At 40.8% G+C, this 18204-nt stretch overlaps 1 protein-coding gene across 1 annotated transcript in view; it reads right to left on the bottom strand.

Annotated features, from left to right (window-relative positions):
* CDKL2 (cyclin dependent kinase like 2) overlaps positions 1 to 13756 on the bottom strand; it is a 56736-nt gene extending 42980 nt beyond the window's left edge. The window contains exon 1 of the mRNA XM_056568143.1: positions 13545 to 13756. Within this exon, the coding sequence (XP_056424118.1) occupies positions 13545 to 13712 (168 nt within the window). The 5' untranslated portion in view covers positions 13713 to 13756. The remainder of the gene's footprint in view (positions 1 to 13544) is intronic.
* Between the last annotated feature and the right edge of the window lie 4448 nt (positions 13757 to 18204).

Raw genomic sequence — 18204 nt, 5'->3', positions numbered from 1 at the left:
TTGTAATAAACTGGGAAAAGTCGTTTTTAATGCCGCTAGATCGATCAGTTACAAATATTCAAATAAATCAAAATATAAAAAGAAATATAATACCTCTGCTAAACCAGTTTAAACGTAAAAGTATAGCATGGTGGAAGCTGAAATTATCATCTGTAGGGAGGATCAACCTTATTAAAATGCTTTTAATGCCTCAATTATTATACTTGTTACATAATGCACCGGTTTGGTTACCATTTAGCCTTTTCCAGAGGATTAACATACAATTTAGGGAATTAATTTGGAATGCCCGCAAACCAAAATTAAAGCTAGAGTATTTGCAGCGTCCCAAATCTGAGGGAGGGCTTGTCTTATCCAACCCTTGGTAGTATTTTCTGGCTGCCCAGGCTCCATACTTTAGGAACTGGCACAAAGGGGACGATGGAAATATTCTGGATGGAATGATAAAGAGTATAGGGAGCGGAGAAAATAACTTAATATTTTCTTTAGAAAAAGGCGAGTTTAGGAAAAAGAAAAACCAACAACTTCCTACGTTTGATTTAATGCATAGGGTATGGAATAGCATAAAAAAGATTAGAGGAGTCAGTCAGGTTAATGAGTACACCCTGATATGGGTGAACGATACACTTAAGGAGCTAAGTAAATTAGAAGGTTTTGAAAAATGGGAGAAAGCGGGAGTTAGGACATTGAAAGATATATATATAGGAGAAAATATACGCTCCTTCTCGGAGTTACAGGAGGAATTTGATATACCACGAAATGCCTTCTTCCAATACTTACAGGTGAGGCATGCGATGCCTGCCCAACAAAAATATACAGATATTAAACTAAGCAAGGACATAGCATTAGATTTTATAATAAAGGACGATAGGAAGATAAGATTTATCTCAAAACTGTACCAACTTATAGCTATGAAGGGATGGGAAAAGCAAAACATACCAGCTTTTTATAAATGGAGAGTAGAGCAACAGGTGGCAATGGACCAATGGAATAATATTATGAGTAGTGTAACTAACCAGGCACTGGGAGAGGGTGCAAGACTTTCCCAGTTGTATATATTGTATCGGATGTATCAGACTCCGGCATTCCTGGCTAAAATAGGGTATGTGGAAGTGGCAAAATGTCCTCGGTGTATATGCTCCAGTGCTGATTTACTCCATATGTTGTGGGAATGCCCGGTTATTAAAAGATATTGGGAAGAAATTATAGAATATATTGGTGCAATATACAAGGTTGATATTGATAGGGAGGTAAAATATGTATACTGGGGTATGTGGAGGAATTGCCAATAGAAGATAACACCAAGTTAGCGGTGGGAAGACTATTATATAATGCGCGGATGTTGATAGCCCAGCACTGGAAAAACCCAAATCCACCAGCCAGAGAGCACTTTGTCCAAAAGATGGAAAAAATTGTTGCCTGGGAAAAGGCCATATATACTAAAAGAGGGAACGAAGATAAATTTTGGTTGATATGGCGGAGATGGATCGATAGAAATTGAATGAAGGGAAAGAGAAGAGAGAGAAAATTATAATTTGTTTTGTTTTGTTTTGTTTTGCTGGGTGCTGTTTTGTCTTGGGTTGCTTTGTTTTCTTTCCCTCTTTTTGGATCCCTCCCTCTACTGGGTAATAAGTAAATGTTGGGAGAATAATTTTGTTTAAATTCGTGCGAAATGTAATATGTTTTTGCTGAGCTAATGTATAAATGAAAATCTTAATAAAAATGTAATTATAAAAAAAAAATAAAAAAACTGTCCATGGCCACCCAAAGGCCTCTGTGCCTTGCAGATGTTTCTAGGCTTTGTCAATTTTTATCCACAATTTATTCCTAATTTCTTGTCACTCCCTTCTCCAATAGTGGACTTAACTAAGAAGGGAGTGAATGCAAAAGCATGGACTCCAGAGGGTGAGACTGCCTTCATCCAGTTGAAGGAGTTTTTCATCCCAGCACCTGTCATACACCACCTGGATATCTCTAAACAGTTCTTTCTAGAGCTGGATGACTCCAGCTTCCATAAGAAACCAAGCATTTGAGAGTGCATCACATTTGGGGATCATCTATATAGGCCAAGAAAATCTTACCTACCTACAGCCAGCTGTGTGTTTGAATCTGTGCTAGGCCAGGTGGGCGCCATAATATGTCTGTTTTAATTATATTTAGTTCACTTCCGTTCTGCTGCTAAGAATTTTTATGCCGATACACGGTTTCACGATCATTCAACCCCTCAGATCATGCTGAGGGATCGCAACATATCAGAGATCCTTCCAGTCTGGTTTCTGTGTCTCCAGTCTTGATCAAGGGCATTCCTCTAGGGAAGGTCCCTGTGTCCAGGAGAAAGTGCATGATTCTAAATAAGCCAGTCACCCTGCCTTTTAAAATTCTCTAGAGATTCTGTCTCATCACTACTGGTGGAATACATTTGTCAAATATGTCCATGAAAATGTATCTGCCTGCGCAACCTGTGCGTAGTATAAAATCTCCAATTCTAAACCATCTGGATAACTGCTACCTCTACCTAATCCATTATCTTCCTGGCAGCACACTTCTATGAACTTCATCACATATTTACTTCCATATGACATATATCCTTCCTCTGCTGACCATACGGTTATCTGGGTGGTTGTAGACTGCTTCTGCAATATTAAAAAGCAGAACACCAATGAGATACCTCTTTTCAGGATACCATCCCCAATCTAACAGTCAGTTTGAACAAGTGTATCCCACCAGTGTCCTGTCTCTTACCACTCCTGTGGGGTTCTGCTACGAGCCTCATGCTGTGCTACTGGGCAGTACCATGCTCCTGCTTTCTCCTGCAATTCCTAGGCCTATGACCAGGGTGTGAGTGCCAACTCCTGCTTTGATTTAAAGGGGCAGTGTGCATCTTCAACATGCAGCCCCTTCCTATCTCAGCACTGCAGCACGTATTTAAATGAGCACTGTCAGATTCAGAAACTTTTTATATGTTGTTACTGCTGAAAATTAAAAACTTTTTGTAATATGGTTGTTTAAAAATTTTCAAATATTTAATAAAGAAATGGCTCCTAAAAATGCCACCACTAGGGGTCCCCATACCTACTGGAATACTTATCAGTCCTGCAGCAGCATCAGGCTTGTCTATGAGTCATGAACAAGAGATGACTCATGGACAAGGCTGCATAAGTAGGTGCACCCCCCCCCCCCACGAGAGGATTTTAACACTGTGAGCTAATGAAAAGAGATATTTTGCTAATAAATATAGGTGATAAATGCATAAAAATGAGATGTACATGGTCAGGATTAGGTACTGAGTAACATACATTTATATATATATATATATATTTTTTTTTTTTGTGGGATCTGACAGGTACGCTTTAAGCCCGCTCCGCCCTCTCCTAGATGGCTGTGCATTGTTGTGGTTCCCAGAGTCTTTTAGCAGAGGTGTTCTGCTCCAGATCCAGCTTCCCTGTGTATTGACTTGTATCCATCTCCTGGGTTTCATCACTGCTCGATCCTTCCTTTTTATGTGCAAACAGTAACCAATAAAATTCTTGCTGTTCTAGCTCAAGTGCATAATTTAGTGTTATAGTTAAAGGGGTACTCCGGTGAAAAACTATATTTGTTAAATCAACTGGTGTCAGAATGTTAAATAGATTTGTAAATTACTTCTGTTTAAAAATCTTAGCCCTTCCAGCACTTATCAGCTGCTGTATGCTCGACAGGAAGTTATTTTCTTTTTGAATTTATTTTCTGTCTGACCACAGTGCTCTCTGCTGACACCTCTGTCTGTCTCAGGAACTGTCAAGAGCAGGGGCAAATCCCCATAGCAAACCAATCCTGCTCTTGACAGTTCCTGAGACAGACAGAGGTGTGGTCAAACAGAAAATAAATTCAAAAAGAAAAGAACTACCCGTGGAGCATACAACAGCTGATAAGTACTGGAAAGGTTAAGATTTTTAAACAGAATTAATTTACAAATCGGTTTAACTTTCTGGCACTAGTTGATTTTAAAAAAAAAGAAGAATCACTGGAGTACCCCTTTAATGTCTGATATGTTGTTAAAGATGTGAATCTTCAGATTTGATAAAAGAAAATAAACTCAACTAAATGTTTGCATAGTTGATGCAAGTTATAGCAAGAAATACGAATAAGTGAAGCATACAAGTAGTTCATGTATAGGTCACCACTTCATTAAGCAGGATGTTGGCAATGTGCTGATTTTGTCTTATTGCCTCGTATCAGATAACTGGCATTTCTCTCACTTCAGTCATCAAGCCTATGCTGAACAATATGTGTGTCACAACAATAAACCGTTAAATTTTATGCATCTGCATCTCTATGCCTACAACACTGTACATAAAACACTACTGGTATTATTATGTCCATTATCACCATTGTTGGTTGTCTGTTGCAGATGTCTGGAACAATAAGCTGCCTGTGTATAGATTCTAAAGAGTCAGTCAAATTAAGTCTATATTCACATCTGAAATTAGCCTATGCTCATGGGTGGTATACATTGGCAGACTGGCAGAATGGTATGTCGATGTATACTGTGGTGTAACTATACTGGAAGATTGTATAATAGAGACAAAGTTTGGTCTTTTCACGAATGTTAATAATGTTTTTGCATAACTCAACAGTGGAGGTGGTCGTGCTTTTGAGTCCAGCAAAAAAATTGTATATGCTCTGAAATGGACTGAACATAAAGTCACTACAAAACTACGCTACACTGGATCCGTTATGGGTATGCCACAATATGTGTTGGAATATTGTTCAGCCAGTATGCTGACTTATACCATGAACATAGTGTAGGGTACTTCTTAGCCCCCACCTTTAACCGTTCAGTGGCCCAGGTGCATGTAATATGAACTCTAAAATGCTCTGGCTTCGGGCTTGTTCACACTACCGGTGTGCTCCACTAAAGGAAGCTCAGTTGCTCAGTCCGTCAGAAGGACAGGAGTTGACTTGAGAAAAGTCAACTACTGCCCAGCTCCTGTAACATCAACTGACCAGCCCTTTTCAAGTCAATGGGATCCATAGAGACCTGCTGGTGTCAGTTGTGCTCCGTTCGGCACAAAATAAGATCCGAATGGACCTTGAACGAGTCAGAGTACAATGCCAGTGTGAACCTAGACAAAATAGAAACTTACACAGAACGTCTATTGTAAAATTCCAAATATCTATTAATGCCCATAGGGTTGAAAAGAGATATTTATATCCATGTATATAAGTTTTTATGGGTATTTTGAAATGTTATGGTTGGTCTATGGAATTATAGTAAATTTATAGATTTTTTTTACCATGTTTTACTTTATAACTGAATAATTTAACAATGGCTCTTCATACCTGTAAACTAGCCATCTTAGGAGATGCTGAGGCATGTCAACGTATAAAGGTGTTATCCAGGAAAAAAACATTTATATATATATATATATATATATATATATATATATATATATATTGGCTCCAGAAAGTTAAACAGACTTGCAAATTACTTCTATTAAAAAATCTTAATCCTTTCAGTACTTATGAGCTGCTGAAGTTGAGTTGTTCTTTTCTGTCTGAGTGCTCTCTGATGACACCTGTCTCGGTAACTGTCCAGAGTGGAAGAAAATCCTCATAGCAAACCTCTTCTACTCTGTGCAGTTCCTGAGACAAGCAGAGATGTCAGCAGAGAGCACTGTTGCCAGACAGAAAAGAACAACTCAACTTCAGCAGCTGATAATTATTGGAAGGATTAAGATTTTTTTTTAATAGAAGTAATTTACAAATCTGTTCCACTTTCTGGAGCCAGTTGATATATGAAAAAATATTTTATCCTGGAATACCCCTTTAATCTTTACAATCTGGCTTTGGTTGGTCGATTTTTGGGGAATTATAAAGTCAATTTGGACTTCAGAAAGATATGTAAGCTGTGAATACAGTAGGCAAACAGGCATGTGTCCAATGTGATTACGTAGCTTTCTCACCTTTGTATTATGGAGCACTCTTCATCAAGCTCCAATTGTCATTAGCTTACTACATTAATCTCAAAATCACCCTGTTAATGCTCTTTTCAGTCAAGGCAGAACATGGAGTAAACAACATATTTGAAAAAGTAGTCGTGCCAAGTGCACCCAAGCAGAGCCACTGCTGTTACGCTTGATGTGGTGTATTTCATTCTTGTTGCCTAGGTGTTATTGAAAAGGTGTATAACAGAAGAAATTAACATAGCTTTTAAATACGAGGAAACAAAGGACAGAAGAAATATCTGATTCTGAATCACACAAGAGTTGTGTTGTACTAAGGAAAACTTTTAACTTAATGTAACTAACTATAAAAATATGTATCATATGCCTAGTTTAAGGGGTTCTCCATAAAATGTAAAAATAATTTTTTTTTAAAAATAGTATATTACTGTGTAGAATCATATATTATTTATTCCTGCTTATCTTGCCTAATGGGTTATGTAAAAAATTTTTTTTTTTTTTTTTTTAAATGGCCACATTACAGATACACCCCATCTTTGTGCTCAGGCAAAGCTAAACAGTGCAGCCATCAACTCACCCAAACCACTATTCCTACCTACTTGGATGATCTGTCCTAAGCAGCAGCCCCCAACTGCGTGACGGTACCTACACTCACTAAATCTAAAGGGAGGATCAGACAAGCTGGGTCAATGTAGACTCATGAAGGACAAAATTAGTACATGGAAAGAGAGATACAGACAACATGCCAGAGGTTCAGGATTAGAAGGATAGTCTCATCTTAGGCCCCTTTCACACTATACATTCATCCGTTTTTAAAGATCCATTATATGTTCCCTTATGAAAACCCAGAAAATCGGCCATTAAATGGCCGTTACAAAATCCCATTATAGTCTATAGGATTTTTACATTATCCGTTTTAACCCGTCATAGCCCGTTATTAATAAAAGACGTTATTTTGTGACGGAAGAAAGTAATGGGATAAATAGTGCATGCATTATTTCTTCCGTTCTTTCTCCCGTCACAAAATAAAGTCTGTTATTAATAAAGGGCTATGACAGGTTAAAACGGATAATGTAAAAATCCCATAGTCTATAATGGGATTTTTGTAACGGCCATATGGGATTTTGTAACGGGCGTTTATCGGCTGATTTTCAGGGTTTTCATAACGGAGCATTATAAAGGATCTTCAAAACTGATGAAAGTATAGTGTGAAAGGGGCCTTATGTGTCATGCTGTTGCTGTAATATGTGACAGCCGCCAAATACGTAGACAAGCAGGTATAAATAATAAAACATATTTAGGAAAGATTTTATTTTCACGTATACTCATATACTTGTAAAGTTTATCTTTTTTCATTATGTTTTTTTATTATTCAGAGAAACTAATCTTTTCTCATCTCAGCATGGTAACCCCCATCCTCCCCCTCTAGCCCAAAAAAGTCTCTATAAACACTGTCCAATGATAGCTTATAGCAATATATGGTCAAGTCCCTTCCTCCAGCATTTTTTAAAACATTTTTATTTACACATATTCTGAGTACCGCATCTGGAAAAAATTTGAACAAACCAGAGAAGGATTGTAGCAGGGAAAATATATATTTGAAGGCACATAAAGTTTTATGAATGCCATTCACAGAGAGACAGTAATCATGCTAAATCGGCAGAGATCCAACTACTGGGACTCCCACTATTTCATAGAACTAAGGCAAAATGTCCATTAGAATAAAAGGAGCTCAATGCACATATGCAGGCAGTGTTTCATTCATTGTCTATGGTGGCTTCCAAAAATTTCTGATGTTTAAACCCTTTCTACCCATATACCCTTAAAAACTTCCCATGAGCTTTATTGTTTATTAACCACACACATTTAAAAACTGTAAGTGCAATAGCCCTTTCATATTCATTATCACTTTACATGTTAGGGATTGTTTTATTCCTCAATAAATAATGCTCACTTATCAGATTATCAGAGTGTGCCTGTGAAATACTGTGGGATATTTGCACTGTTAAAATCTTCCTACTCTGCCCTCCTTGACATGTTTCGCTTCAAAGTAGCTTTATCAAGAGGTAGCGGGCACCGAGAGCGCGCATATGATGTACGTCGCAGCAAACCAATTGTCACGATCCGGACTGGTATGCAGGTAGTGGATCCTCTGGTCAGTGAGGCGATGACGTGGGCCGTACCGGGGGGACCGGTTCTAAGGAGTTACTGGTTTTCACCAGAGCCCGCCGCAAGGCGGGATGGGCTTGCTGCGGCGGTAACTCCCAGGTCATATCCCCCGATAGTGACTCGACCTCACTGACAGCTGAGATAGGCGTGGTACAGAAGGACTTGACAGAGGCGAGGTCAGACGTAGCAGAAGGTCAGGGCAGGCGGCAATGGTTCGTAGTCAGGGGCAACAGCAGAAGGTCTGGATACACAGGTTATGGCACACACTAAACGCTTTCACAAGGCACTAGGCAACAAGATCCGGCAGGGACAGGAAAGGGAATTAAATAGTATTCACAGTAATTAGGACAGATTAGGAACAGATTGGGCCAGGCACCAATTAATGGTGCACTGGCCCTTTAAATCTGAGAGACCTGACACGCGCGCGCCCTAGAGAGCGGGACCGCGCGCACCGGGGCTGAGACAGAGGACGGGGCAGGTAATAAGAATGGGATGCGATCCGCAAGCGGACTAGTGCCGCCATGCGGATCGCATCCCCGTTGGCAGCACTGTAGCAGCGCTCCCGGTCAGAGTGAGAGACCGGGGCGCTGCAGGAGACCAGACGCCGCGATCGCTCCGGGATGGATACGGGACCCGGAGCGCTCGGCGTTACACCAATAGACGGACAGGGGAAACCTATAGGGGTGGCCACAATTATATCTGAATCTTGATTGCTGAATTTCACTATCAATCCAATATGTTCAACCATTCAGGAAGTGTGGGAAAGAGGTGAGGGATGTTTATTGGCTGGAAATAGACAACAAGCCAGCAGTGACGTCACCAACCGAGACTTTAAAATCCCAGGACACGGCGTCCATGCTCAGATGCCTGCTACCCCTTGATAAAGCGAAACACTTGATAAAGCAAAACACCTCTTGTAGTGAAACATGTTGAGGAGGGTAGACTAGGAAGATTTTAACAGTGCAGATAGCCCACTGTATTTCACAGGGTGTGTGCTGCAGGCACACTCAGTGATCTGACAAGTGAGCATTATTTATTGAGTAACAAAACAATCCATGAAATATACAGTGATGTAACACTCACGTTTCTGAAGACAGGAACCCCTGTGGATGTGGATCTGCTGGACCTGTTTGGCAGATGCCTCGGACCGTACCAGGGAGCGGAGTCTAAGGTGCCGCTGGTTTTCACCAGAGCCCGCCGCAAAGCGGAATGGACTTTCTGCTGCAGGCGGCACCCAGGTCGCTACCCCTGGCACGGCTCGACCACACAGGCAGCTGAGGAGATGCGAGGCACAGGAGGGATAAGGCAACTTGTAGTCTGGATAGCAGAAGGTCAGGGCAGGCAACACAGGAGTGTAGGTGAAGTCAAAAGATCAAGAGACCTGATACACAGCAAGGCAATACAGAGGAATGCTTTCTCAAAGGCACAAGGCAACAAAGATCTGGCAGGGAACTGAGGAGGGTGGAAGGATTTATAAATGAGCCACAGGTGGATTACACTAATGAGCGTACTGGCCCTTTAAATCTTAAAGCTCCTCCTGGAGAGTGAGGAACTGGGGCTCGCAAGCTGGCGCATCCCGCGATACGAGTCCGAGACCCGTAGGCAGCAGAAGGTAAGGGAACCATGCGCTCACGGCCAGCGTGTGTGGCCGGAGCACATAACATAACGTGATAATGAATATGAAAGGGCTACTGAACTTACAGTTTTTAAATGTGTGTGGTTAATAATCAATAAAACTAATGGGAAGTTTTTATGGGTATATGGGAAGAAAGGGTATTATTGGATAACCCTAAGGGGAGAATCTATTGGCAAACTAGTTGAATTTAACCCACCATATACTGGTCTTTACCAAGTATATATAGTAGCAATGTTTAAAAGCCCGATAGAGAATAAACAGTGCACTCCAAATATTCTGCTGTACAATTTATCTCCATTCGATGGATCATTGGGGTTTTAGCAGCGGGACTCCCACCTGTCAGTATGTTATTCCCTATCCACAGTGGTTAACAGTGAAGTGTAGCTAAGCTGGAGTAACAAAGCTTGTCAACCACACAGTGAATAGAGCCAACTGCTTTTAGCCCACTATGTATTGCGGGCAATGAACAGCTGATTGGTGCCAGGTGCCAACACACTGCCGATCAACGATTGATGGAAAGGCCTTCAATCATATTAGCCTAGAAAACCCCTTTAAACAACATCATATTATGGCATTGCTATTTTACAGGTGTTATATTTTGTTCTGTAAAGTATCTTTAAAAATGTGTGATCTTAAACATCAACAATATATACCAAAGGTTTAGGAACATAACTGGCAAATAATGAATTACAACCACATTTATAAAATAACTAAAAGAGTAGCAGATGCATCCCAAGTGTGTATAACAATGGCTAAAATGTTTTCTAATGTTTGTGTAATACATTCTTCACTACTACAATGTAGTTACCATTGTTCTATTTTGCTGGACAAACCTGTTTCCTAATTGCTGAAACGCAATGCATATGAAGACCTTTCAGGTCTTAGTAAATGCCAGTTATTCAGTGCCATCTCCATTTCTATTTTAGTTTTTTTTTTCATTATTGCCTTTCGAAAACCATAATCTCTTCTTCTGGCGAAACAATCATACAAAAGCGTGTTTGTTGCAGAATGAGTTGTAATTTTTAATGCCACCATTGTGGGTTACATATATTTCATTGGTTATTATTGTCTCTTCCTGGGGAAAAGCTAAAGACAAACAACACTCTATAGAAGTCTTATCTATGTGCAAGTATTATACTAAGCAGCCACTGAGAACACGGATGGCTGTATGTCTGTGTACTGCCCCACTTCAGTGCTCCGACCACCGGGTTCACGATCTACTGCTATAGCCTATAGGTCCCGGAACCGGAGGAGCGATGGTCAGAGCACCGAAGATAATGTGCTGGTAACTTAACATGCCCGCTCGTCCACGCTGCTCTGCTGTTGCTATGGGCGCACACATGGGATGTCAGTGACTTCCCTGCTTGCACTACCTCCCGGCGGACCCTGCATTTTTTAAGTTAACGCGGGGCAGCAGAAAGGTAACTGGGACATCCTCAAGTCCCGAAAAGATCTTTCGGGACACAGGGATGTCCCGAATGTGACAGGGGAAGCTAACCTCGCCCTGGACGCTCAGGGTATGGATAATCCATACCATGGGTGTCCCGGCCAACTGCAGCACCCGGCTTATAAGACAACCCCCAACTTTTGAGAACATTTTACGGGGTTAAAAAGTAGTCTTATACGCCGGAAAATACGGTACCTCCAGCACTCCTGCAGTACTTTCAGTGCCCTGCACTGGTCCCCAAAGCGATTTTCTTTCTGAGCTGTAAAGTGACTGTTGATCACAGAAGCACCTTGGCCCACTGTGTCATACTGCAACTCAGCAAATTGTTGGCCAAGACGGGACATCACTGCAGCCAGCAATTTGCTGAGCTGCAGTATGACACATTGGGCCCGGGTACTTCCTGGCCCCAACATATCACACTGTAGCTCAAGAACATGATCACAACAGGTACCTGGAACAGTTCACCGGAGGCACTGCAGGAGCGCTGGAGGTAAGTACTCTCCCATCAGAGTTCTCATTTAAATGGGCTTTCCAGAGAATTTAAAGTTAATTATGTGCCCCCCTCTACATTAAAACAAAAAACAGTACACTGCAGCTGTCAGATCTTTTGGCGTGTGCTCCATTGTTGTTTTTCCACCTTTTGAAGACATCCTGCTCCCTGCTCAGCCAATCACTGAGCTGAGCAGAGATTGGGACATCACTGCAAGCTGGTATAAAAGGATTGCAGCTCAGACCAGTAAATCTGACAGTGGCAGTGCTGTGGGAGCAAGGGAGGCAAGTATATGCTGTTTGGCTGTTATAATGCAGGGGGAATTAACTAAGCATTAACATTTGCAGGATAACCCCTTTAAAGTGAATGGTCATGCTGCTTTTTTGAAGGGACACACAATGATACAACAATAACAATGCTGTGCAAACTCTGCCTTACAAAGACTTATTAAAAACACTGACCTAAACACTGCCCTGTGAAGTAGCCTAAGGCAGATGGTTGTAAAAGGGTTTTTGTTTATGTCCGTATTATAAATTCAACACAAAAAACTCCAGTGGATCAGTACCAGAGCACTATAGAAGCCTATGGTTCCCTAACTCTTATTATTATGAAGCATGGATGGTCCAAGTGGGACATCTATAATGTAGGCAAAAAAAATAAATACCCCAAGTGTAAGTAATTAGAGTACTTTCCAAGGTGTAAAGTGAGTACTGCTCAGTGTTACCTTCCAGGTAATAGTCCTGGTGTTGCATACCAACAATCAGTGCTGGATAATTATAACCCTAGTGGATTACATGGCACAATGTAATAATGTTTCATTGTGAGTTAGCTCCAATTGTCACACGCTAGGTTCACCCTAGCATTAACATTCCAAACTCTCTGTTATAAAGTACTGCAGGCTAACAGATATTTTTCCATTATCCCATTTTGTGAAATAAACCCAAATAGTTTACAGCACTGCAAGGTATTTTACTATATTGGATCAGATTTACTATTGTTGTTTTTTCCCCCGTATGTTTTGGATTTTGTGCATGTCACAGTAAAATTGTGGGGCACTGATTAAAAAAGTAGTGCATTGTTGCACTTGTGTTTTGCAGACCATTAAAGGGGCATTTCCACAATTTAAAGTTATTCTCTATCAAAATATTAGGGGCTAACTAGCTGATTGGTGGTGGATGTGGTGGTGGAAGGGTGACCGCTGTGACCTGCGAAATGCTCCTTGGTGTATCCAATGCATAGCTCACACTTTAGTGATATTCTGACAGCTGATTCATTTGACTGGTGGCATATTTAATTCTGATATCTAAAATCCTTCCTGGCTTTCAGTCAATACCCTTGTTAGGTGATCCTTGTAGGCACTTTTGTTTTTCTGTTATCTGTGTATCTGACCTTTTTCCTGTGACCAGACTATCTCTTGCCTTCTTCAAGTAAAATTAATAATTTTGCTACCCTCTGCTTTGTCAGAAATGCGCGATGACATCATGGCATGTGTGCCAAATGATAAAAGCTCTGCTACATCTGTGCCCTTAAAGGGGTACTCCACTGCTCAGCATATGGAACAAACTGTTCCGAATGCTGGAGCCAGGAGCTTGTGATGTCATAGCCCCCCCCCCCTCATGACATCACGCCCTGCCTCCTCAATGCAAGTCTATGGGAGGGGGTGTGGCAGCAGTCACGCCCCCTCCCATTAACTTGCATTGAGGGGGCGGGGTGTGACATCATGAGGGGGCAGGGCTATGACATCACGAGCTCCCGGCGCCGGCTCCAGCATTCGGAACAGTTCCAAACGCTGAGCAGCGGGGTACCCCTTTAATGCCACAACCCATGCAAAGATTTAAGAAGAAGGAAGAAGGATCTTACCTTAAGTAATTTGATTTCTCTCATTGCTATTTTCTTAACCATTTTGTCATCTTCACTTTCCAGAAACTTTTTGATGGCCACTATTCTACCACTTTCCTTGTGTCGACACTTCATCACCATCCCATAACTGCCTTCTCCCACCAGACCAAGATTTTCATACTTCTCCATCGTGACACTGGAAACTTTATAGAAGTGCTGCAAAATACAATTGTCATGATATTATGACTTTGTGGGGGTAATGGCTGTCTACAGACAAGATGTGTCGTGTGAACAGCTGATAGCAAATGAAAACTAAAAGTGTCTCTATAAATCTGTCACTGCCGCTGGTGGTCTCAGTTCTAATGAAGACTTAACTTCGATTTATGGGACATGTTTATTACTCTGATGTAATAAAATAATAATATGAAAGCATGTACTGTATTATCTCTTATTGTCCAATTAGTGTCCAATGAAAGCCTCATAACCTTTTTATAGATTTTTTTTTTTTACCACAATGGCTTATAAAACTTTTATTTTACATCAGAAACATACAATGAGAAGTAATGAGACTCTAGCTAATCTTCTATACAATGTATTATCCGCCAAGATGCTATCATGAACAGTGTTTGTAGGCTGCGCATTTAGAAAAGGAAAGGCATGGCCTAACGTGAGAATGATATGAGAATATAAATAAAAGATTACCAAAAGAGAATATATATATATTTTTTTTACTTTTGGTGAATCTTGGTATAAAAGGCCATAAGTTAAAGTGTTCAAAATCTATTTAATTTTTTTCCTCCAGAGTAGGATGCAAGCTATTTTTTTTTTTTTACAATAGTCTCTTTTCTGATGAAGGGATACAGCTCTTGTTCTTACGTACTGGTGACAAAAAACTATCTAGAATTGAAACTGCTTTAGGTCATGCATTTTCCCAGAGCATTTAAGATTAACGTCAGGATAAAATCGTACCTCTGACCTTAAAAAACTTTTGACATGTCCATAGGGAGTTTTACCGATTGGGATCTGGGTGTTCAGACCCCAAACAATGACAAGAACAAATGGGGAGAGAAGCGGGCAGTCATGCGCTACTCTCCCTATTTATGAGTTCAGGATGGCCTAATAGACTTACATTATTACTCTGTCCAGGTCACATGACACAGAGCCAGGGACGCGCTAATCACTGACTTGTTCTCACGAGCGGTCTGCATCTGAACACTCAATCCTCTACTGATCAAAACTTTTGATATGTCTTTACAACATCAAAGTTTCTTTTTTCCAATGCCAGGTACAATTTGAGGGAAAAAGGTATGCCGATGTATACCTCGTTATACTCAGTGAATCTATTGAGGGGGGGGGGGGGGGGGGACTGCATATATAGTAATATGGATCATTTACACCATATGGATCATTTACACCAGCTTTTCAATGTTAGCTGATGTTTTAAAGGGGTTGATCCACAATGAAAATATATCACCTAGGACACACACCTGGGATCCTTAACAGGATAGGAGATGTCTGACCCCCCCCCCCCCCCAATACTCACTAGAACTGAAGGCACAAGCCCCTCATTCCATCTTACTAATCAACACAATGAGGATAAGTTTGAATGGAGCGGCAGTCATGTGCACCACCACTCCATTCAGTGTCTATGAGGCAGATGAAAACAGCTCTACTTCCAAAAAGAGGTACTTAGAGGCAGGGATGTGCACACATAGGCTTCAAAGGGGGCTCTAGCCCCTGCCCTTTTTTGCATCTGCCCCTTTAATGCCCCTTTTTTTTTTTTTTATAAACATCTACAGCACTGCCCAAGTCAGGGCAGCACAACCTCCACAGGTTGTCAGCAGAACTCTTGATTCACATAACATAATTATCAACCCCGACAAGCCCCCCTCCTTCTCTTTCCCCTCCCCCTCCGGTCTGCTCACTCTCTATCTCAAGTCCGGCCAGTACCTGAACTATCCCAAGGCCTCCGGGAGTCCTCTTCCTCTTAATTAGCCAGATCCTTACATTAGAGCGCAGGGGCTGCCTGGGTAAAAGACGCACGCACGTCTGCTAGGTCACATGACCCCCGCAGCATTACAGCAGAGGAGTCTGCATTCCTGAAGTGTCTCCGGTGATCTGTCTGCCCTCTGCCCTGCCTGCCACAGTAATAGTTTTAATTTAGTGTTTTTTTGTGTGTGTAACTTTCAGTATGCAAAGGAACAAAACACTACAACAATTGTAGTCCCTTGTCCCTTTGCATATTGGGGGTTGTAGTGCTTTGTCATTATACATGCTGGGGAATGTAGTGCCTTGTCCCTTTGCATATTGGGGGTTGTAGTGCTTTGTCATTATACATTCTGGGGAATGTAGTGCCTTGTCCCTTTGCATATTGGGGGTTGTTGTGCTTTGTCATTATACATGCTGGGGATTGTAGTGCCTTGTCCCTTTGCATATTGGGGGTTGCAGTGCTTTGCTGGGGATTGTGGTGCTTTGTCACTATTTATGCTGGGGATTGTAGTGCTTTGTCACCTTACATATTGAAGTTTGTAGTACAGACTCTAATATGCAAAAGGTTAAAGCACTACAACCCCAGCATGTAAAGTGACAATGCACTACAACCCCCAGCATGTAAAGTAACAATGCACTACAACTCCCAGTATGTAAAACTACAGTGCATTACAAGCTCATAACCTCCAGCACACAAAACAAGAAGGCACTACACAGTCTGTAGTGCCTTTTTGCCTTGTGTGCTGGAGGTTGTGAGCTTGTAATGCACTGTCACTTGGGAGTTGTAGTGCATTGTTGCCCCAAATACTAGAGGTGGTAATACAAAATAGTAAATAAAATATTTCAAAAAGTGTTAATAAATGTGAATAAGCCCCTTCCCTAATAAAAGTTTATATCACCCCCACTTTTCCCATTTTTCAAATTAAGTAATGTAATACAAAACAAACAACAAAAATAAACATGTGGTATCGCCATGTGAGGAAATATCCAGGCTATAGAAATATAATATTAAACCGCACAGTCAATAGCATAAAAGTAAAAAAAAAAAATCTGAAGTCCAGAATTGCAAATTTTTGATAACTTTGTGTATGAGAAAAAAAATGTATAAACAGTGAATAAAAATTCCAATAAAAAACTACGTATCACGGCGTAAAAATGAGCCCTCATACGGAAAAGTAAACATTAACAGAAAAAAGGAGCGTTTTTCCTTTTTTGTACTTTTGTATTTTTCTCCTCATTTTCTAAAAATCGTATCGGTTTTCCACCAACAGACCTATATGAGAACTTTTTTTATGTGCTACCAATAGTACTTTGTATTGACATCAGTCACCACAAAATCTACAAAAATTATTTGTAGGACAAATTTGAAGAAAAAAACGCCATTTCATTTTTTTTTTTTTTGCTGCTTCTGTTTCTACACAGAGCATTTTTTGGTAAAAATTACACCTTTTTTCTATTCTGTAGGTTCATATGTTTACAAGGATACCCAATTTATGTAGGTTTTATTTATATAAATGTAAAGAAGACTGATCGCACTCCACTGCCATAGACGAAAACCGTTTTATTTATCCAACGTGCAAGGTGCTCAATACAGACAAGGACATGGCTCGAATGAAGGGGTGACAGCCAATGCACGTGCGCATAGGCACGCTTCCTCAGACCCTCATTTTATTATATTACTTAAAAAAATTATAAATACATGCACCAAAATTAGTATGTTTAAAATTTTCATCTTCTGACCCCTATTATGCATGTGGGGATACCATGTATGTTTATGTTTATTGTTGTTTACATACTTTTTTTTTTATGGAAAAAGGGGGGTGATTCTAATTTTTATTAGGGAAGGGGTTAAATCACATTTATTAACTTAATTTTTTTACTATTTTTACACCATTTTTTTAGTCCCCATAGGGAATTATTATATGCAATATTCTGATTGTATACACTGTTCAATGCTATGTCATAGCATAGCATTGATCAGTGTTATCTGCGCTCTGCTGCTCCAGCCTGCTGAGCCGGCATGGAACAGCAGATCGCTGATCAGACGGAGATGGCTGCAGGTAGGGACCCACATATACAGAGAGAGAGCCTGCTGTCGGAGTGCAGCTGCAGCAGACATTTGGAGGTATCATTCATGACTGTGTAACCTGTCAAATGTGAAGTAATAGTATTATAGTTTTCAGTCTGTATTTGAAATTCAACTTATCTAGTAAATTTTTATTGTTGCATACATATAGTTTTTGAACACCTAGAGGATGCTACTAGACTTTGAAGTGAGATATGGAGCTGAACTCGCTTCATTGCTGGTAAGTAATGGCTGTTATCAGCAGCCAGAACGCAGTTAATGCCAGACCTCGGCGATCACAGCAATGTCCGTAACTAACACTTTACATGCTGTGATCGAACTTGATTGCGGCATCTAAAAGTGCAAACTACTGGTGCCAGTGGGTTTTAGGGGGGCTGATCGGGACCTACGTGGGGTGATGCAGGGTCCTATTTAGCTGACATGACAACGGAGGCCCCTACCTCAGGAATTGTGTTCTGTTATAGGGGAACTCTGATACAGAACATCTTATCCCCTATACACAGAGTCCGACCGCTGGGACCCCCCTCCCCCACTCTCTCCTTCCCAGCACCTAGGCTCTTCTCATGTATTGAACGATCTAAGCACCGTGCATGGATTACTGTCGAC

Source organism: Hyla sarda, chromosome 1 (genome assembly GCF_029499605.1).
Source record: "Hyla sarda isolate aHylSar1 chromosome 1, aHylSar1.hap1, whole genome shotgun sequence".
In the NCBI taxonomy this organism is placed as follows: Eukaryota; Metazoa; Chordata; class Amphibia; order Anura; family Hylidae; genus Hyla; species Hyla sarda.
This window is presented reverse-complemented; position numbering and strand designations above follow the sequence as displayed.